The 21,335-nt window shown below is 49.9% G+C and overlaps 1 protein-coding gene across 4 annotated transcripts in view; it reads right to left on the bottom strand.

The window, feature by feature from the left end:
* chd6 (chromodomain helicase DNA binding protein 6) overlaps positions 1 to 21,335 on the bottom strand; it is a 54,322-nt gene that overhangs the window by 10,834 nt on the left and 22,153 nt on the right. For 3 of the 4 annotated variants that reach the window (XM_030373953.1, XM_030373955.1, XM_030373954.1), the window contains exons 6-39: positions 20,681 to 20,830; positions 20,456 to 20,521; positions 20,240 to 20,301; positions 19,645 to 19,762; positions 19,180 to 19,266; positions 18,776 to 18,913; positions 17,621 to 17,742; positions 17,000 to 17,243; positions 16,346 to 16,522; positions 15,840 to 15,983; positions 15,293 to 15,391; positions 14,791 to 14,947; positions 14,025 to 14,235; positions 13,198 to 13,393; positions 12,793 to 12,957; positions 12,319 to 12,498; positions 11,603 to 11,713; positions 10,984 to 11,186; positions 10,305 to 10,385; positions 9,935 to 10,053; positions 9,488 to 9,647; positions 9,262 to 9,351; positions 9,037 to 9,140; positions 8,575 to 8,704; positions 7,857 to 8,181; positions 7,253 to 7,304; positions 6,531 to 7,089; positions 6,217 to 6,425; positions 5,899 to 5,996; positions 4,708 to 5,529; positions 4,044 to 4,295; positions 3,287 to 3,605; positions 1,562 to 2,899; positions 598 to 749 (exon numbers count right to left, since the gene is read on the bottom strand). In XM_030373953.1, coding sequence (XP_030229813.1) covers positions 598 to 749; positions 1,562 to 2,899; positions 3,287 to 3,605; positions 4,044 to 4,295; positions 4,708 to 5,529; positions 5,899 to 5,996; positions 6,217 to 6,425; positions 6,531 to 7,089; positions 7,253 to 7,304; positions 7,857 to 8,181; positions 8,575 to 8,704; positions 9,037 to 9,140; positions 9,262 to 9,351; positions 9,488 to 9,647; positions 9,935 to 10,053; positions 10,305 to 10,385; positions 10,984 to 11,186; positions 11,603 to 11,713; positions 12,319 to 12,498; positions 12,793 to 12,957; positions 13,198 to 13,393; positions 14,025 to 14,235; positions 14,791 to 14,947; positions 15,293 to 15,391; positions 15,840 to 15,983; positions 16,346 to 16,522; positions 17,000 to 17,243; positions 17,621 to 17,742; positions 18,776 to 18,913; positions 19,180 to 19,266; positions 19,645 to 19,762; positions 20,240 to 20,301; positions 20,456 to 20,521; positions 20,681 to 20,830 — 7,440 coding nt within the window. The remainder of the gene's footprint in view (positions 1 to 597; positions 750 to 1,561; positions 2,900 to 3,286; positions 3,606 to 4,043; positions 4,296 to 4,707; positions 5,530 to 5,898; positions 5,997 to 6,216; positions 6,426 to 6,530; positions 7,090 to 7,252; positions 7,305 to 7,856; positions 8,182 to 8,574; positions 8,705 to 9,036; positions 9,141 to 9,261; positions 9,352 to 9,487; positions 9,648 to 9,934; positions 10,054 to 10,304; positions 10,386 to 10,983; positions 11,187 to 11,602; positions 11,714 to 12,318; positions 12,499 to 12,792; positions 12,958 to 13,197; positions 13,394 to 14,024; positions 14,236 to 14,790; positions 14,948 to 15,292; positions 15,392 to 15,839; positions 15,984 to 16,345; positions 16,523 to 16,999; positions 17,244 to 17,620; positions 17,743 to 18,775; positions 18,914 to 19,179; positions 19,267 to 19,644; positions 19,763 to 20,239; positions 20,302 to 20,455; positions 20,522 to 20,680; positions 20,831 to 21,335) is intronic. The other variant, XM_030373956.1, reaches the window with a different exon arrangement.

Below are 21,335 nucleotides of genomic sequence, written 5' to 3'. Positions count from 1 at the left end.
TAGAGAATCGTATGTAATGTCAGAAATTCATGTCATACAATCTGAAAGAGTAGAATGAGCCACTTTGGGAAGGAGTAGAAAACATTGTCCTGGGATAACTACAATATCCATTAGAGAATGTAGTGCAATACATATTGTACATATTGTAATATATAACATTTTATATAATCTCTTATCTGGGCCACCCCGGAGAAGGAGTCAAGATCTTTCTCCCGGGACTTATAATGTGTGTAACCTAGTCAAGATTAATCTATAATAATATCTATAATCTTGGGACTTTCCCCTGAGATAATTGTACGTGCATAATACAAATTAAAGATTAATCTATAATCTAATTAATCATCTTATTCTAGAGGTAGTTTTGGCCCCTCGGGAAGGAGAAGAGGGCTTTCTTGTGAGATTAGTTGAATACACGCAATCTTATCACGAATGATCAATAATTTAAACAAATATATAATTGAATATAATCAATACTAATTTATAATCAAATGTCATCTGGATGTACCTTGGACCATGGGATAAAGAGAAGAGGGCTTTCTCCTGGGATTAGGTTAATGTAGATAATCAGGATTCATGAACAATCTACTCTGGAGGTACCTTTGGCCACTCGGAGAAGGAGTAGAGGGCTTTCTCCTGCAGCAGCTGGGCGATGGTGGGCTCGCGGGCGTCATGGAGGCCGTCTGGAAGCTCACACATGGCGAGGGAAGAGGCGAAGCGAGGGCTGGGCGGGTAGGACTCCACCACAGGCACTGGACCGGGGGAACACAGGCGGTAGAACGTTGATTTGGGTTTGTTATTTAACCGTGGGCCACTGACTATGAGCCGCTGTTCATCCAAAGGGTGCGTCTTGCCCTTGGATGCTTGAAGGTTAGACTGGTTAGACAGTGGTTAGACATTGGGTTTCAACCCAGAACCTTCCGCCTGGAAGTCAAACACAAACAACCTCACATGCAATCAAACATCAACGCTTCAGTCACATCACTCAACACAACTGTCTTTCACATGTTCATTCATTCACATGGTCATTCGAGCTTCAAGAGACCATCCCGATCTGGCAAGTTCCCATTATGTTCCTCTATGAAGATCAACTTGGCCTTAATCCGGTTAATAGCCTTGTTTAAACTTGTGAAGATGCTAGGACTTATCAGCACACGGGGGAGGTATGATAGGACCAATCAGCACTCGGCGGAGGAAGCTTCAGTTGATGATGAACAAGGTGCGCCTCCCAAATTAAATAAAACAAGGCTGCACCAGAGGAAAGTATTTTTTTAGGGAGCGATCAAAAATTACAAGGGGACAACTAGTTGGTCTGGAGTTTGGGGATGAGTGGGTTGCTAAAGGTCAACTAGACACTAAGCCAGAAGATGCTTTCATCACAAATATTGAAACACCTGGTCACAGTGTTACATTTTAGAGGAACGCAAGGTGCGTTCAACTTAATGTTATTTTGACTAATGGAAAACTTGCTTTTATCAAAGCATTGTATTTGGAGGGTATAATGAAGCAAAGGACATCCTTTTAAGGACAACAGTGTCTCAAAACATCTCGACTCCATGCGTACCTGGTGATTTTGGCCTCTCCTCCTTCATCTGAACTTTGACCTGTGGGCTCTCAGGGGCTTCAGCCAGCCCCTCCCCTTGCTCCAGCTTGTGGGTCTGTACCGTGCTGTCAGCCTCCAGAAACTCCCTCTTGGTCTCCACCTTCGTGTCCGGGTAGGCTGTGAACCCAACCCCTTCAGGCTTGGGTTCAGGCTTGATCTCAGAGCTGTCCGGGTAGCCGTCAAAGCCAAGACCTTCTGATTTGGTCTCGGGCTTCAGTTCGTTACAGTCTGGATACCCAATCAAGTCCACGCTCCCTGGCTTTGACTCTGACTTTATTCCAGCACCGTATGAGGCGAACTGAAGATGGTTCTCGGCTTTGGTGGAGAAGCTCAGATCTTCAGACTTGGACTCCATCTCTTCGGGTTTCACCGAGAACTCGAACTGCTCTGTTTTGGGCACAAGACCCTCCGTCTTGACGGTGTATCCGAGGAGGTTCGGGGGCTTGACGTCTGGAGCATTGTGTGGATACAAAGGTAACTCCTCCTCCATTTCCTCCCCTTTGGTCTCCTCCTTCTTGATGGGTCGGCCCACCAGGTGCGGTTTGCTATCCTCCTGCCACGCGGAGAACTTCCCATCCAGTCCCAGCTGACCAGGTTTGTCCTCACAGATCCTCCTGGCGTTGGCCATGTCGTCCTGGTCTACAACTCCATGTTGAGACTGCTGGAACCCTGCTTTCTCGTTCCTCTCGAAGGCAGACATAGACAGATCGGTCGGGGATGAATCAGAGGTGGACCAGTGGATGATGGATTGTGCAGCGTAAAGGTTTTGTTGCAGCTCTCCTTTGTGTGGCTCCGGTTGCCCGGTGACGACTTCTGCGTCATGATCGCAGGGCGACAACGCAGAGTCAGGTGGGAGAGAAATGGCTTGGCCCAGGTTATCGTCATCCGGAACTTCTGGGGTCATGGGAGTCCTTTCTGCACTAGAACCTTCTGCCATTCCTTCCATGAGTGGGAGGTCCGCTGACGGAATGTCCTGTGAACATCCATCCATTCCGTTCTGTTCGATTCTGTGACCAAGCCCCAGTCCATCCAACACGTCCTCCCCGTGCTTCTCCTCTTCCTCCATTGGGTCGCCCGCTGTCTTCAGCTCCAGCCTCCCCAGAGAGCCGGGCTCCTCCTGGGCCATGTTCTCCAGGTCCTCCCCGGAACAGGGTGGCTCCAGGAGGTCAGGAGATGGTTGGGGTGGGGTCTCCATGCTGTCTTCCTCCCCGGCTTCCATGTCTGGTTCTGGGGTCATGGCGATGATAGGGCCCCCTACCAGGGAGGGTCCGTCCAGAAGACCTAGACTATGGTCGTCAGCTGCAGAGACAAAGGAGAAGTCAGGAACGCACAACAGCTTTTCCTTCTTACGATGGTTATGTAAAATAATAATGAAATATCAGTCTGACATCATTTGATGTAATACTATGTGTGACTAGCTACCATAATAAAACCACAAGCATTATGGTAAGGATAAACCCTTTTATCCTTTCCAAAGCAACAAATAAATACTTGTATGTAAGAGGTTATAAGGTAAAGTCTGTCTGATGAATAATAAATAAATAAAATAAAAAACAGATTGTAAATTGTAGAGCGGTAGCAGTTAAACTTAGTCTAGTGCTGCATTCCTCAGCCCCAATGAATGGATAAAGTATCTCCTAGAATGACAAATGTCCAAACTGAGACCACTAACTCTGGGTGACCCACCTTGGTGTGTGCTGGACTCTCCGTGTCCCAGCACCTGGTCCTCTGTTGGGTCCAAGTTCCGCTCCAGGTCGTCCGTATCCATCTCCTCCACCTCCTCCTTGTCATCAAATTCAAACACTCCACTCCCTGTCTGCCGGGATCCTTCATCCTCGTCATGATTGGCTAGGGGCTCTGTTACATCAGAGTGGCCTAGCCTATCGTGAGGATCAGGGGCGGTGATGTCAGAGAGGGAGAGCGGGGGAGGCGGGACGTATGGTGGAGGGGGGCTGGTTGAGAGGTCTGTGTGGTCAGCGCTGGCTTCTTCACTCACACCGATATCCTGGATGGAAATAAATAAACCCAACACTTGGTCAATAAAATACAGAAACCCCTGTGTGGATGAAGTACAAAAAAAAACTGGTCAATTAGATAGAGAAACATATGGTCAATTAGATATGGAGACACCTGGTCAATTATATACAGAAAGTCCTGGTCAATAGACACATTAAATACAGAATCACTTTGACATGTGATCAAAACATGACCAATAACCCTAAGAAGATCAGTTAAATACAAGTTGGACTGGATGTTGGACTGAGTCAGGCTACAAGTTGGACTACAGGTTGGACTACAAGTTTGGCTAGAGGGAGGGACTACCACCCGGACAATAAGTCAGGCTTCAAGTTGGACTACAATTTGGACTAGAGGTGGAACTACAACTCGGACAATAAGACAGGCTTCAGGTGGGACTACAGGTGGGACTACAGGTGGGACTGACCTTAAAGAGCATGTAGCTGGAGGACAGCGGCTCCCCGGCGTCCTCGGCCGAGGGGTGGGAGGAGGACGGGGGCGGGAGGCCCAGGCACTCCTCCAGAGTCCCTCCTTCCTCGCCCCCTGGGTCGGCCCCCTGCGCCTCCTCCTCGTCCTCCTCCAGGAAGCCCGGCTCCAGTGTAGGGGGGCCCAGGATGGGGTCTGCCTCGTTGAACATGTGGTGGGCCGGGCTGGAGTGGTCCGTCCCGTCCCAGGGAGCCTGGGGGGGGAGGAGGGGCCAGTCAGGGGTTAGACCATGGAGAGATGGATGGCTGGTGCAGGACGGATGGATGGTTATCGACTTATAGAGATGGATGGATGATAAATGGGTGGTTGGAGATCCATTGCGGATCGATGGACAGATCCATGGAAGATTAATGCATGCATATAAGGATGGTCAAATGGTAGATGAATATACGGATGGACGGAGGAACAGACGAGTGAGTTTGAAAGTGCTGCGACGCGTGATTGCACAAATAAAAATATGTAAAAAAAATGAAATAATAACAATATCATCATGACATGATTTGAGGTGGAGGACGATTCTCAATGACGTGAGAGATGCGTTTTCATGTATACAACGTGCGACACATACAATTAAATCGCTTGGGTCATTGTACCAAATGAGTCACCTGCAGTCTGTCCAGCTCCACCGACGGAGCCATCAGGCCCGTCTCCTCCGAGGAGCCCTGCTGGCCCACCAGCACGTCACTGCGCAGCTTGGAGCCCAGGTCCGGGCCCCCCAGCCCGTACGAGTTGAGCATGCTCTGCCCCCCGGCGGCCGAGTTGAAGGGGAAGCCGTTGAGGGCTTCCTTGGAGGCCTTGCCCCCGTGCAGGGCGTCGGCCGACAGCGAGCCCAGCTCCAGCCCGTCGTCCAGCGGGGGGCAGTCCAGGAAGTCCGCCCGGGGTCCGGACACCATGGCCAGGCCGGGGGAGGCCGAGCCCTGGGGCCCGTCGGGGTTCGCCGGGTGGAGGTGGGGGTGGTGGTGGGGGTGGGAGGGCACCGGCGGCGGCGTGGAGTGGGGGTGGGGGTACTCCGGGGGCTGGGGCGAGTGGCAGCCCAGCCCCGAGTCGTAGAGGCAGCAGTGGGGGTGCGGCAGCAGCGGGTGGGCCGAGGATGAGGACGTAGAGGAGGAGGAGGAGGAGACGGCGGCGGCGGGGTGGTGGTGGTGGTGGTGGTGGTGGTGGTGCTGGGCCGCGGCGTGGAGGTGGTGGTGGGGGCCGTAGCCCGCGAGGACGGCCGCCTGGCTCTCCTTCTGGACGTAGTTGCGGTGGGCGTCCAGGAAGGTGAGCTGGGGGTCGTTGAGGATGAAGTAGTCGGTGCGGCTGAGGCCGTGGCGGGCCGCCCCGATCAGCAGGTCCCGGTCGTGCTTCCCGCCCTCCCACCACACGGGGAGGTAGAGAGACGGCCGGCACAGCTGGAGGCGGGCGGACAGCAGCGGGTGGCGCAGGACCTGGGGGGGGGGGGGGGGGGGGGGGGGGGGGGGGGGGGGGCATATTACTACATTAACCATGCACTGTTGGCAGCAGTAACATTATTCGTGTATTAACGTAAAAAATAAGTATTCGTAGTCTGCATGTACTACTGTCAGAGGTACTATGCCTATTGGTATAGAACTGTGATTATAGAGTCATTTAGTGGATGCTTTATACAAAGACCACCCGACCTTACCTGTTCTCTAACACACCTGAGCAGACCTCTCTGTTCTCTAACACACCTGACCAGACCTCTCTGTTCTCTAACAAACCTGAGCAGACCTCTCTGTTCTCTAACACACCTGACCAGACCTCACTGTTCTATAACACCCTGGACTCGACCTTACCTGTTCTCTGATTTTGCGGAGCAGTTCAATGCGGTACAGTGTCCTTGCTGCTCTCTCCTCTGTCAGCGGCTCCACAAACACTGCCGCATCCATCAGGCCTGGGCGAAAGACATGGAAACGGTCAGTAGAGAGGCGCAGTAAAGAGAAACAGAGAGATGTGTGTGGATGTCTGCAACAATAGAATTCAAGAACAGCTTCAACATGAAATGAGAAAATGTAGAAGATGGATACATTCTGTCTGTCTGTCTGTCTGTCTGTCTGTCTGTCTGTCTGTCTGTCTGTCTGTCTGTCTGTCTATAGCAGTTTGCTGGCTTTCACCTTCGTCCTTCCTGGGCGGCAGTCTGCAGGCGGTCCTGCACATGTTGACGAAGGAGCTGAAGTATCTCTCCAGGCTCTGGTCCGTCTTCCTCTCCAGCCGTGCCAGCGCCCGGAACGTTGACCAATCAAACGCCTTCCTCTCGGGGTCGTACACCACGCCGAACGACGACACTGTGCGGTAGAAGTCCGCCTGTTCGCGCCGCGTCCACCTACAAAAAAAACCCACATTTTTTAACATTTCTTAATCAAAGGTCTTTGAGAAAGTCCCTCCGACATCCATATTGATCAAACAAAGACGAGTTCTGATTGGTTACCTCCGCTGCCACTCCAGAAAGAGTGGGTCCGTCTCCGTGGCGACCACGGAACACCGCCGCAGCTCCTCCCCAAGTTGCCACGCCAACGGGCCCCCAGCCCCACCATGGTGGGAGTGATGGGTGTGCTGATGGAGGAATTGTTGGTGCTGTTGTTGTTGTTGTTGTTGTTGCTGATGTTGTTGTTGTTGGTGATGCTGCTGCTGCTGGAGCCCACCCCCTCCCATCGTCATGCCGACCAGGCCGTCGTGCATCAGGTAGTCGGGGCGGAGGGGGAGGGGTTCGCGGCGCATGGTGAAGCGCTGGTAGGCGGCGACCAAGCGCCGTAGCCGGGCCGTGAGGGCGGGGCCAGCGGGCCATGTGGGGGGGCGGGGACCAGCCTGCACCAGTTGCAGTTCCGCCACCCCACTTCCTGTCCCACTTCCTGTCCCAGGCGTTGCCATTACCAACGCTGTCGCCATAGTGTCCGTAATGAGGGGAGGGGGCAGGGGGGCCGCTGTTGTCATGGTGACCGCCGGGGCTTCGTCCAGGACCCCCGGCTCGCCGGCCGACTCGGAATCAGCTGGTAACCATGGAGACAGCACATCAGCACAAACACACCTGTACAACACAGCAAACTAATAACACCAACACGCTAATGAATGTATACATCAAATAACACATTAAGACATCAATAACAAGGAGGTCACAGTGTGGAGGCTGACCTCTGACCCCGTGAGTCTCACCTGGTGCCGTGGCGTCGTCAGGCTTCACCAGCGTGCTGCTGCTGGCCTCCCCCTACAGGACATGGTGTAATGTGTTCACTCTCACGTTCTCTGATTCACATCTACAGCTAAACACTGGGATATCAGTCACCAGTTTATGGTCCCCAAATGAAGTGCAAACATGAATACCTTTATTGAAGAGAGAGACAAAGATGATGAAAGCAAGAGTGATGGAGATAAATGGACAGTGTGTGAGAGTTATGGAGATAAATGGATAGTGTGTGAGAGTGAAAGAGTTAAATGGATAGTGTGTGAGTGAAAGAGTTAAATGGATAGTGTGTGAGAGTGAAAGAGTTAAATGGATAGTGTGTGAGAGTGAAAGAGTTAAATGGATAGTGTGTGAGAGTGAAAGAGTTAAATGGATAGTGTGTGAGAGTGAATGAGAGAAATGGCGTGGGTGTGGGAGAGTGATGGATGAATGCAGTGAGTCTTTGTGAGAGTGAAGGAGATAAATTGACAGAGTGTGAGGGTGATGGAGATAAACGGAGTGAGTATGTGAGAGTGATGGATGAACAGAGTGAGTGTATTTGAGTGACAGTTAGTCCGCGGGCATGCTGGTCCTCACCTTGTTGCCCTCCTCTCTCTCCTCCTCCACATCTTCCCTTGGTTCATCTTCCCTTGGTTCATCTTCCCTTGGTTCCTCTTCCCTTGGTTCTTCCACTTCCCTCTCCTCCTTCTGCTCCCCCTCTTCTCTCTGCTCCCCCTCCTCCCTCTGCTCAACCTCTTCCCTCTCCTCCCTCTCTTCTCCTCCGTCAGGCTTGATCTCCGTCTCATCCTTGATCTCCGTCTCATCCTTGATCTCCGTCTCATCCTTCAACTCCGTCTCATCCTTCGACTCCGTCTCGTCCTTCAACTCCGTCTCGTCCTTCATCTCCTCGCTCTTACACACACTGCAAAGGGGGAGAAGAGGAAGAAGAGGATGATTAGAGAATAGGAGGGGAGGTGAGAAGAGGGGAGACAAGTAGATGAGGGAAGAGGAGAATGGAAGAGGAGAAGAGGAGGGAAGAGCAGGAGAAGAGAAGGAGAGAAAAGAATAGAGGAGAGGAAGGGAGGAAAGAGCAAGAGAAGGGGTGGAGAATAGAAAAGGAAGAAAGGAGTAGGCCTTTAAGCTCACACAACAAACAAGCACCTTGGGTAGAAGGTAGGGAATATGAAAGGGACAAATGATCATTGAAACTGGAAAACCCAAAATGTGTGTGTGTGTGTGTGTGTGTGTGTGTGTGTGTGTGTGTGTGTGTGTGTGTGTGTGTGTGTGTGTGTGTGTGTGTGTGTGCGCGCTCTACCTGTCTGCGGCCTCGACCCCTCCCTCCCCGGCGGTGTGTTCTGCGGATAGCGCCATAGCGTCAGGCATGCCCACCCTCTCCAGGAAGCACAGCTCAGGGTCCGCACGCATAGCCATGTAGCGCTCGTAGCCTGGAGCACGCACACACACACACACACACGCGCACACACGCACAAATACACACACACACACACACACACACACACACACACACACACACACACACACACACACACACACACACACACACACACACACACACACACACACACGCGTTAGTTGTCATAGTTACAGTGGTTCTATCAAACCCTTTTACGCAATGGTTACCGTTTGTGTCTAAACCGCTGTAGTAGCCATAGTTACGGTGTTCAGGTCTAAACTATTCGGTGTTAACGTTGAAACCATTCGATTGCCATAGGAACAGCGACGGGGTGCCTAAACTGTCGGTGGTCGTCATAGTTACCGTGTTTGTGTACTCCTATGAGGAGGGACTTGTCTGCCTCTCTGTCCCACCAGCCAGCCGGGATCTCGATGTAGTCGATGTCCGGGAGAGCCACCTCCAGCTTACTGACAACACAACGACACTCAACTCATACACAGCGTCCACAGCAGGTGCGCCGTCTAAAACAGGTGGGTCTGCGCACCTCCTCTACCAGGTGTGCCAACTAAAACAGGGGGGCTTGCATACCTGGCAGGGATTCCCTCCAGAGCCTGATTGGCCGCTTCTCCGAGCACCTCCACCTTTAGGTAGTACAACATCCGCACCCTCAGCAGAACCCTGGGAGGAGAGGAAGGAAACAAGGAAGGAAGGAAGGAAGGAAGGAAGGAAGGAAGGGAGGATCAGTATCCATCCAGCGTAATGCAGGGCTTGTTAGGGTGGTTCAGCTGTGTAATGTGGTGCCACCGGTACTGACTTGTTGCAGTGCTGTTTGAGGTGCTTCTTGTAGCTGTCGTCCTGAAGGACCACCTCGGGGTTGCAGTGGACCAGCCAATCAGCGCTCTTCACCTCAGGGGCGTTCAGCTGGTTCTTCAGCTTCTTGCCCTTCCGGCCGCGAGGGACTGGCACCGACAGACCTTTTATGATCATCAATGGAATTTGATTGAAGTGTTACTCAATGTCACCGGCATAGTTCATACACATATTAAAAACAGTGAATTAACAATCAGCACCACAGGCCCATGGGAAGCTATGCGGATGCCAATCATCTTGACAGTGGTTAGGTATGGTTCAATTAAGTGAGATGCTTATAAGAAGCTATGCTAAGCAGAGTTGGTTAGGGTTAGGAGCTAGGCTGAACAGAGTGGTTTAGCTGGGGGTCAAGGGGTTAGGGTTAGGGGCTAGGAATAGGAGCCAGGCTAACCAGAGTGGTTCATCAAGGCCTGGTCCTGGCCCTCCTTGCTGGGGGTGATGAGGTCCCAGATGAAGCTCTTGATCTTGTCGTCTCCTTTGTAGTGTCTCAGGCAGTACACCAGTAGAGCCCTTTAACACAAATACACAATATTAGATAAACACACAACACTGAGCAAACAGAGCCCAATAAACATACAACCTGACCATCAACAACCTTATGAATATATAATCAACCATTTCACTAACACACACACACACACACACACAAAAACAACATTAGTATCACACACACACACACACCAGCAACATCATTGTCACGCACACCAAACATCAACAACTAAGTGTCCCACACACAGTATTACACAGGTCTGTCCTCTTACCTGCAGACAGCCTCCATGTCATTCTCTGTCAGGTGCCACTTAAACCGACCGTGGTTCAAGATGTCCTTCCACCTCCCCCAACTGGGGGGGAGAGAGGGGAAGGAGAGAGGGGGAGAGGGAAAAACATGGAGGAAGAGAGACATTATATATTCATACATTGCCCAAAACAGTGTTAATAGTCACACATGTATTGAACTAGCTGTTACCAGTAGGCCGCATTTATTATTATCCAATCAAAACATTGGATACCTCCATTGACCTGCAGGGCAGTACTACACAACTGAAGTGCTAAGAGTTATTATGGGCTGTGAGCAGGTCTGCCTCATATTGACACCTGCATCTAAATATTGCCACTGCGCTGCAGAAGGTTGTCATGGACAACTGAGGTGAGACTGCTGCCTGCTGTCGGCGGTACCATCAATGCCAGCGAGCGCATGCCACGACCGTACACCCCCAAAGGTACCACAAAAGAAAACGAAAGTAGCTCCGACCATCACCATGATACACAACATTGCTTTCAGGAGTTATATAGCTCTTATAGGTCTTTTCCGTGGACTAGCTCCAAGCTAAATTCAATCTAGCTCTTAGCCTAGCTTGTAGCCCGTTCAGTGCAGCTTTTCACCTCCCACGATGGAGTGAATGAACCCCTGGGGTCATGTGGGGGTCGAGGTGTGCCTACCCGAAGATGAGCAGATTCTTCTCGACCCGGAAGCACTCGGCGCGGAGGTAGCGCCGCGCTCGTTCGCCCAGCCGGCGCGAGCGACTGGGCCGTTCCTCCGAGTCGCTGTCCAGCTCAGAGAACTCCATCAGCTCGTCGTCCTCAAACGAGTTGTAGTGGCGGGTCTGCTTCCTCACCCGCGGGGTGTCGATGACCAGGGACTCCTTGGGGAGGGGGAGAGAGAGGAGGGGGTAGGCAAATTAAGAGGGTGCGGGGAAATAGAGCAAGGGATGGGAAGAGAGAGGGTGTGAGAGAGATAGTAAAATGTAAACAGTGGGGGAATAGAGAGAGAGAAGAGAAAGAGAGAGAGAGAGAGGAACAGTAAGAGAGAAAGTTGTAGAGGAGAATTGAGTGAGAGGGTGAGGTAGAGAGAAGGAGTGAGAGTGAGTGAGTGAGAAAGGGAGAGCAGTGAGATGAACAATGAGAGGTTGGAAGAGATAGGTAGAGAGATAGCTTAAGAAAGAATGAGAGTGAGGAAGAGACATTAGAATATGGGGTCAATTAAAATCAAATAAAACAGATGCAAGCACAAAAGAGACAGAAGAGAAGGAAGAGAAGTGAGGAATGTATTCTCCCCTACCTTCTCTGATTTGGAGTCTATCTCCAACTCCGCAATCTTGGCCCACTTGGCCCAGAAGTTGGGGTCGTCAAGGGAGATGTCTGTCCTGTTCCCAGAAGACACAAAACTGGCCTGTAGGCATGTGGGCCGAGGGGAGGAGAGATAAAACCACCTGTTATCAGAGTGCATCCTACTTCTGGTAGCTTACACCTGACATATTGCCAAGTCACAACAGGTAAATAGAACAGAACATAGGCGGAATATGATCGGTCCTCTGGGATTTCATTACAGCCGAGTGAACGATCCAGCCAGCCGTGTTTATTGGTGTCTGGTAGTTAAAGAGTTTTTAATTATTGTACGACTCCCCTTTAATTGCTATAGAAGGAAAGAGGTGGTATTCTGAGGTTTTAATAGTGCAATTAGATGTCAACGAAACATCACACTGGGCTATTTTCTAATTTAAGGAAGGACTGCTTAATACAAATGTTGTGAAAAAACAAATATATATAGATATAGATCTACACAAAAAAAAAGACTAATCACATCAATGAACACATTTTTTCGTACATTTATCAGCAGGGTGGATTTTGTAAACCGCCTTTTTATTTTCAAACCACAAATATGAAGCCGTCTTATACTAAAGCATAGCAGATTGTGACTGATCCCTTTTAAAGAGACGGCAGTAACGAAGCCGAAAGCCGAGACGATGGTCGCTGAGGCGTGGGACTGAAGGGTACCTTGGCGAAGGTGGAGCCCTTGCCCTCAGACTCGATGGTGATGGTCTGGGTTCTCCTCTGGAGGATCTGGTCGATGTCTTCCTCACAGAACTTGGAGCCCTCGTCCTCGTCGTCCATGAGGGCTCCGTACGCACCCTTCCTCAGCAGGTCCTCCACCTCCAGCTTAGACAACTGCTGCGTCTTGATACACGCAGGCCTTACAGTCAATAATCACATAGTCGCCATACGCTTTCAGGAAAGGACGGAGCGGTCCGTGACGCAGGCTTAGTCTTAACCATCGCGACTTTAAACTGTATCATCATGTATAGTATACGAGCGTTAAGCATTTTCTCACCTGCTTTTCACTGTTTTAAAGAAAGATCGACCCTGGATTTGAAACTTTCTAGCTGTCCAGCAGCAGTGCTAACTGCACTGTTCCCCCCAATATAATAAATCGTATGCATAATGTAACATGCATATTATGATATGATGTACCCCATTGACGCTGCCTTTGCGGTTGATGTCCTGTAGAACAGCCTTGTCCAGACCCAGTTTCAGGCTGGCCTTATCAAACATCTCCCTCTCATACGAGTTCCTGGTGATCAGCCGATACACCTTCACCGCCTTCGACTGGCCAATCCGGTGGCAGCGCGCCTGAGCCTGGTGGGAGGGGGTGGAGCCAACACAGGAAGTTCAAACACTTACACTGAAAAGGGCTTGATGATGATTGAGATGAAGCTGCATGCGGTTCTGGTCTGCGTGTGTGTGTACAGTGTGTGTGTGCGTGCGTGCGTGCGTGCGTGCGTGCGTGCGTGCGTGCGTGCGTGCGTGCGTGCGTGCGGGCGTGCGTGCGGGCGGGCGTGCGTGCGGGCGGGCATGCGCATGTGTGTGCGTGTGTACCTGCAGGTCGTTCTGGGGGTTCCAGTCGGAGTCGAAGATGATGCAGGTGTCCGCGGCGGTGAGGTTGATTCCCAGCCCCCCCGCCCGCGTGCACAGCAGGAACACAAAGCGGTCCGAGTCGGGCCGGGAGAAGCGATCGATGGCAGCCTGCCGGAGGTTCCCACGCACGCGCCCGTCGATGCGCTCGTACGTGTAGCTGAGGAAGAGCAGGGGAGGTTTCAGTACCAGGCCAGCAGAGGAAGAACGTTCTCGACTCAACAGGTTCTAAAGCAAAGGAGAGACCTTTGTATTCCCGTGACCACGGTCAATGTTAAACTTAATTCAGTAGGGACACACACACACACTCACTCAGTCGAGTCAAGAACACTATGTGCTCCCTTTCCTGATGGATGAATAAAGTCATTAGAAAACGTTGCCAAGCAATACGCTGACATACACAACTTTTCTCTTTTCCTCCACCGCCCCAACTCTCTCTCGCTTTCGGTCTCTCCTTCAATCTGCTTCTCTCCCGCCCTCCCCTTTCCCTCTCTACCTTCCCTTTTCTCCATACATATGAGGCTACTGTTTATTCAGCCAGTCAACTTTGCTGGATGAAGCTAGGACTTAGTTAATTCTTTGCTGGTTAGCTAACCGTCTCTGGATGAGGCTAGTGCTTAATTAGCTCTGCGCTAGTTTTCCGCCGTCACTGGATGAGGCTAGTGCTTAATTAGCTCTGCGCTAGTTTTCCACCGTCTCTGGATGAGACTAGTGCTTCATTAGCTCTGCGCTAGTTTTCCACCGTCTCTGGATGAGGCTAGTGCAAGTACGCTCTGTGCTAGGGAGCCCACCGTCTCTGGATGAGGTAGTCCTCCAGGATGTCGAGGCAGCGGACCATCTGGGAGAAGACGAGCACCTTGTGCCCCCCGGCCAGCAGCTTGGGCAGCAGCTTGTCTATCAACACCAGCTTCCCCGCACCCTGGATCATGGCCTGCAGCTGGAAGTCCCACGCATCCGGGCTGTGGCTCTTCCTGAAGCTGTCCAGGATCTTCTCCTCCGCTCCTGGAGGGGAGGAGATCCATTGAACAAGTATTCAACCAAGAGATCCCCGTTGAGTTTCAGAATACATTTTTCAAAGGAGACAGGCAGCAGCAGAAACAAAAAACACATACAGAATTGGAAGGAGTGGAGAGAAAAGGAGAGAGAGAAGGAGAGAAGGATAGAGAGCAGAAGAGGGAAGGAGGAGAGAGAGGGGGATAGAGGGAAGGAGAGCAACAGTTAGGGAAGGAGACAGAGAAGGAGGGAAAAGGAGCGAAAAGGATAGAGAGAGGGAAGGAGGAGAGAGGGGATAGAGGGAGGGAGAGCAACAGTGAGGGAAGGAGACAGAGAATGAGAGAGAAGGATGGAGAAGGATAGAAAGAGGGAAGGAGAAGTGTGATTGTGTGTGTGTGTGTGTGTGTGTGTGTGTGTGTGTGTGTGTGTGTGTGTGTGTGTGTGTGTGTGTGTGTGTGTGTGTGTGTGTGTGTGTGTGTGTGTGTGTGTGTGTGTGTGTGTGTACCTATGATGAGCTAGGGGTGTTTGTGCTTGTACCTGAGAGGCCAGGGTGTGTGTGTGTACCTGTGATGAGGTAGGGGTGGTTGCAGCACTTGCGTAGCTCCATCATGGTGTTGATGAGGTTGGGCATGTTGTGCTGGTTGGCACCTTTAGACAGGAAGGAGAAGTTCTTCTCCAGGATGGCCCGGTAGTATTTCTTCTGCATATTGGTCAGCTCGACCTGCAGGAGGCAGCACCGCAACACACCGGCTGTTACACATTCTGGAAACCAGCCTCCAGGGATAGATGTAGTACTACACTTTATGTCAATTACCCAGAAAGGTGAGGACTGCATCTTATCCAAAAATTTGATATAATGTGCAAACATACATCACATAATTGTTGGCACAGAGAATGCACAAACGTACACACCAATGTCACTTTCATAATGCACACACACAGCGCACCTCATCATATATATACACACAAATCCAACACACCTTATCTCACTCACACACACATAAATAATAAGGCATGATTCCAGAACTTCTCATCTCGTCCTCACATCAGTCAGGCAGATAGCTACCTCTATGATGGTCTCTTCTTTAGGTGCCAGGTTCTTCTCTACATCATCCTTCAGCCTCCTCAACATCATGGGCTTCAAGATAGCCTGTAGCTTCTTCACCTGAGAGGAGACGAGAGGATACGAGAGGAGATAGGAGCGGAGCGGAGAGGGGAAAGAGAAGATAAGGGAGGTGAAAGAGATTGGGGAGGGGAGGAGATTGGGGAGGGGAGGAGATTGGTACGAAGAGACGTCATGTTCTGTATTGATATGGTCCTCATAGTCAAGGCAAGGCAACTTTACTTATATAGCACTTTTCATAAACGAGGCAGAGTCAAAGTGCTTCACATAGAAACAACGTCATATAATAGGATAAAATAATAAATAAGTAAAAGAAAACATAGGCAAAGTAAAAAAAAAAAAAAGGCATTGTAGAGTAATAAAATAAAAATTGATAGAAAATAAAAGCATAGTTAAAAAAGCATCTGCAATGTATTTAAGATTTAGCAGAACGCTAAAGCAAACATAAAAGTCTTCATACACTTTATATATAATGTAGGGGAGGACAGACCTGCTCCTCTGTCTTCAGGTCTCCAAACTCCTCCAGGAAGGTGCTCTCTGAGGGGAACTGCAGCGGCTCCAGGAAGTTCAGCAGACTGAACAGCTCCTCAACAGAGTTCTGCAGAGGAGTGCCGGTCAGCAGAACCTTGTGTTCCTATAGCAAAGCAAGCGACAGGATCTGTTACCTCTGGAAGACAGCTTAGAACCACTAGCCATTGATCACATGCTGTTCGCTCGGAACACACACACACACACACACACACACACACACACACACACACACACACACACACACACACACACACACACACACACACACACACACACACACACACACACACACACACACACACACACCCTTTATCCTTTACACTCTTGAGCTGCAGTACCAAGTGACTTTCCCTGGTGTGGGACTACCAGAGGGGATCTCATCTCCTCCTCAAGCACATCATCATCTAACAGAGCACAGAGGTGTGCGTGTGTTTGTGTTGTGTGACCGAGCGGGGGGCTACGCACCAGGTTCATCATCTTCAAGCCCTCCAGCAGCTTACAGTTGCGGTTCTTGAGGCGGTGGGCCTCGTCGATGACCACGCAGCGCCAGTGGAGCTTCTTCAGCTCGGGGCAGTCGGCCATGATCATCTCGAAGGTGGTGATCACCCCGTGGAACTTCAGCACCCCTGGGATGGAGTTCCCCTGGGAGAGGAGAGAGAGAAGAGAGACCGTTAAGCTGTGTGCAAATAGCAGAGCGCAATAATGCAACGGTAATGAATGACCACTCCCTGCCTGGGGGTCTCTTTCTCCTTCCCTCTCTCCAGACTTTACCTCTGCAATGTCTCTCCCCCTGGGGTTCTCTCTCTCGCTCTCTCCCCCCACTGCACCTCTGTGTCTCTATCTGGGGGTCTCCCTCTCCCACCCCTCCCTTCTATACATGTCTTTGTCTCTCTAACTGGGGGTCTCTCTCTCTCGCTCTCTCCCCCACTAAACCTCTATGTCTCTATCTGGGGGTCTCTCTCTCTCACTCTCTCCCCCACTAAACCTGTATGTCCCTATCTGGGGGTCTCTCTCTCTCGCTCTCTCCCCCACACTAAACCTCTATGTCTCTATCTGGGGGGGTCTCCCTCTCCCTCCTCTTCCCTCCCCTCCCTTCTATACATATCTTTGGCTCTCTACCTGGGGGTCTCGGTAGAACATCTCGTACTGCAGGATCATCTGCCGGCTGATCTGGGAGCCGTGGTAGACAATGGCGTTGAGGGGGGTCCACGTGCGGAACTCCCGCTCCCAGTTGGTGATGGTGGAGAGGGGTGCAATGACCAGGAAGGGCCCGCGGATGCCCAGGCTGAACATCTCGTACAGGAAGGTGATAGACTGGATGGTCTTCCCCAGGCCCATCTCGTCGGCCAGGATGCAGTTCTTCCTGTTGGGATCAGAACGAGATGAAACACACGTACAACTGTGAGACAGCATTCCGATTTGATTGTGTCTGTGTGTTCATTCATCTCACTGGTGTTGCTATTTTCTTCACCGTCGCTTTATTTCTGGTTTCATTTTATTCACTGTTTCCTACATAATATTGTTATACTTTGGGAATATGCAAATGTATTTTTTGTCATGCCTCTCTCTCTCTCTCCAAAGAGAGAGAGAAAGAGAGAACAGAGACGAGCTATCTCGATGACCTAGTGTGCGCAAATGTATATGAATGCAGACTAAATGAATCAGTCCTTGCGTGCGTGCATGGGTATATGCATGTGTGTGTGTGTGTGTGTGTGTGTGTGTGTGCATGCGTAGCCGTACCGATGGTACCAGTTGAAGAGCAGCCAGTTCATGCCCTCCAGCTGGTATTCTCGGAGCTGGTTGGCCCCGCGGTAGTCTTTGGAGTGCTCCAGCTTCTGCCACTTATCAGGGAGGGGTCGCTCCTACACAGGGCAGGGTCAGGGGAACATCAATACAGCCACCAGCACTGGACACTGATCGGGAAATGCTTCGCTTTCAGACTTCCACAACGATGCCAAACAAGTAGCAAACACACGCACACACAGTCGGGATGTGCAGTCAGATAGTTGCTTGTGAGGTAGAGCAGGTTTGTGTGCGGAGGTGTCCCTGAGCAAGACTGCTAACCTAACTGCTTCAGACGAGCTGGCTGTGGCCTTGCATGACTGACACCACTGTCGATGTGAGAATGTGGGTATGAATGGGTGAATTTGAGCCAATAATCGCAAAGTGCTTCTGAAGGCCTCAGGTCGCAAAAAGTGCTTTACAAATGCAGTCCATTGACAACTCTTGTGCGTGCAGGTTTGTGTCCACGTGTTTGCAGAGCTAAAAATGACTTTTAATAATTCATATTTTTCTTAGAAGCACCCACCAAAATGATATGTGCATTATAGGCGCATCAACTTACATATAATATACTGTATATCACTTTTATAAACATCAATATGTGCCCGTGCGCGCGCGCGTGCGTGCATGTGTTAGGGCTTTGCCCCCGAACTTCGTTATTCGAATATCAAAAAATAAATCAAAATTCGAACGAATATTAGGCAGCCCTTAATATTCAAACCTGTTATGGGCAGGCCAAAAGGGGGAGACGTCGGAGAACCCGACGCAGTCTATTCATAATATTGTAATGACCACGGAAGAGGCAGTGAATGAAGCATTGATTAGACAGCAATTTATTAGAAACCTAATAAACCGCTGGAACACGCAAGACTGGTAACCATAGCAACGTGGGTAAACAAACATCGCAAAGCCCAATCCAGGTCTTACTGAAGGCATTTAATGGTCAAAATATTATTAGTAAATATTTGAATATATTCGAATATTAATATTAATAAACAAACTAACTTCGAATATGATTTTTGGGAAAAAGTCAAAGCCCTAGTGTGTGTGTGTGTGTGTGTGTGTGTGTGTGCGCGGGCGCACGCGCGCGTGTGTGTGTGTGTGTGTGCTCACTATGTATCGGAGGTCAGCAGGTATTTTCTGGATCTCCTCAAACTCTTTGATCTTGGAGGCGTCCAGGTCCTCCTGTAGCTCCCAGGTAGCCTCCTCATAGGACAGACTGCACCACTTGACCAAGTAGTGGGTCACTTCCTGTTAATGTACAGTAATTTCCTGTTTAGAATAGACTTTACCACTTCACCAGGTACTGAGTCACTTCCTGTTTACAGTCTCTTCCTGTTAGTAAATATGTCATGTCATGTCCTTTTTATACACACATTAACTTCCTGTTTATATCAATTAATTCATTTGTTGGGAACAGATGTAGAGCCATATACACTGTGACACTGTTTTATACTTAGTTATCTTAATAGGTTACATAATGTGTGTGTGTGTGTGTGTGTGTATGCATGTCCTACCTCGCCTGTCTCAGTATCCGTGGTAACAGCTACCTCCAGAATTCTGTCTACTTCTATGTAGTCTGGATTAAATAAATCCTCATCCGGCTAACAGACAGACAGACAGACAGACACACAGACAGACAGACAGACAGACAGACAGACAGACAGACAGACAGACAGACAGACAGACAGACAGACAGACAGACAGACAGACAGACAGACAGACAGAAGGAGAGATGTTACTGCCAGAGTTATTTACAGCAAACACAACACACTCTTTCGCTTGTTTCAATATTTGAATGCCAACATTAAAAATACAGTGTTGAGTTACAGGTAAATGTATTAAAAGGTATGTTAATTCAGGTAAGAAGTCGGTTAACATCATTAAAATGGTAGCATAAGGCCAGGTTTAAAGACAGATAACAGTTGTCCGTAAAGGTATTTTAAGGTAGCGTTAGGTGGTTTCCCAGGCGCGAGCGTCACCTCAATAAACAGGTGTTTCATCTGGGCGTGCTTGGTCCGGAAGCGTTTGATCTTCTGGTGGATGCGTGGGTCTTTCTCCAGCTCATCCAGCGTGGCCCATTTACAGTGCATGTACGAGCTGTCAGGACACACACACACACACACACACACACACACACACACACACACACAGGCACTTAATGCTGGCATCGGACCAGGTGGAGAGACAGGTAAGCTATCCAGGTGTTAACAGGTTAGATATTAGGTACGAGGTTACAGATAAGGATGCTAGCTCAATTCACAAGAATTAAGGTATTAACAGTAACTTCATCCGAAATTCCCATAAAAACAGGTGTTCTACTACATTTGTACATTTTGAGATGAAGTACCATCAGATAACATTAGAAATATGACAGTTGTGTTTCCAGCTTCAACCCCAAAGCATGGTCTTTGGACTCTCTGGACTGTGCATGTCCACATCAGTCAGCATGAATCCACAATCAATCAAAAAGGCCTGTGTGACATTTTCAGTTGAGAAAACTTTGATAAACTATGTTTATAGTCCACTGATGTTTATTGATGTCTTCTCAAATGGCAAGGACCTTTAAAAACTCACAAGTTTCGGTACTTGACGTAGAACTCCTCTGCTTCATCTTCTACCTCCTCTGAAGAAGCACCCTAGAGAGAGAGAGAGAGAGAGCGCGAGATAAAAGGAGAGCAACAGAGAAATAGTTACGACAGACAGAGAGGATGTCAGAACCCAGACAACGGGGACGTCGTACATGCTGTATCAATCAAAATGAATTCCTCTAGGAAGTAACACACACACTACCTCCTTCTTCACTGTTCTGACGTTCAGAATTTTCTCGATGATGTTTGCCTCATCTTCAGGTGGCTCCTGAGAGAGACAGAGAGAGAGAGACAGAGAGACAGAGAGAGAGAGAGAGAGAGAGAGAGACAGAGAGAGAATAAGCAGGACAAACAGATGTGTTTGCAGTAGAGTGTGTGTGCGTCCGTATCCATGTGTGTGCGTGTCCGTGTATCCGTGTGTCAGTACCTCAGCCTGCCAGGCGAGCGCCGTGGCGTTGAAGGCCCCGATTCGTCCGGTCCCCAGCACGGCGATGGTCTCCCCGTCGTCGTCCACCACCTTGAAGTCCAGGTCCTCGTTGTACTTCCTCCTCTTCACCTGCCGGCCCGACCGCCGCTTCTGCCAGACGGGGAGGAGCAGGGGTTACACATCTCAGCTACTTTCCCTTTCCTGGGAAAGAGAAAGGGAGAAGGAGGCGTCTCCACCTCCTTCTCCCTCTCCTTCTCCTCCCGTCGTTTCTTTGGTTTCCTGCTCTCCCTCTCCTCCTTCTCCGCTTTCTCCTTCTCTCGCTTCTCTTTTTTGTATTTTCACCCGGGCTCCGGCCCTTCCTCCACCTCCATCCTCTTCATCACTTCCTTTTTCACCTATTTATACTTGACAGCTTTCTTTTTGGTTAATTATGTCAACATTATTTGTTTCCCTTCCTTTCATTTTTCTAACTGCATTGGCAATGTACATTTTGATGTCAACAAACCTCTTTAGAGAGACAGAGTGAGCGAATGAGTGAGCGAGTGAGAGAGACACAGAGAGAAGAGAGAGATAGAGAGAGAAGAGACAGAAAGAGAGAGAGTGAGAAAGATAAAGAGAGAGGGAATGATATAATAATATCTTCCTCACAGTTTCA

The sequence above is a fragment of the Gadus morhua genome, chromosome 13 (genome assembly GCF_902167405.1).
Source record: "Gadus morhua chromosome 13, gadMor3.0, whole genome shotgun sequence".
Taxonomy (NCBI): domain Eukaryota; kingdom Metazoa; phylum Chordata; class Actinopteri; order Gadiformes; family Gadidae; genus Gadus; species Gadus morhua.
This window is presented reverse-complemented; position numbering and strand designations above follow the sequence as displayed.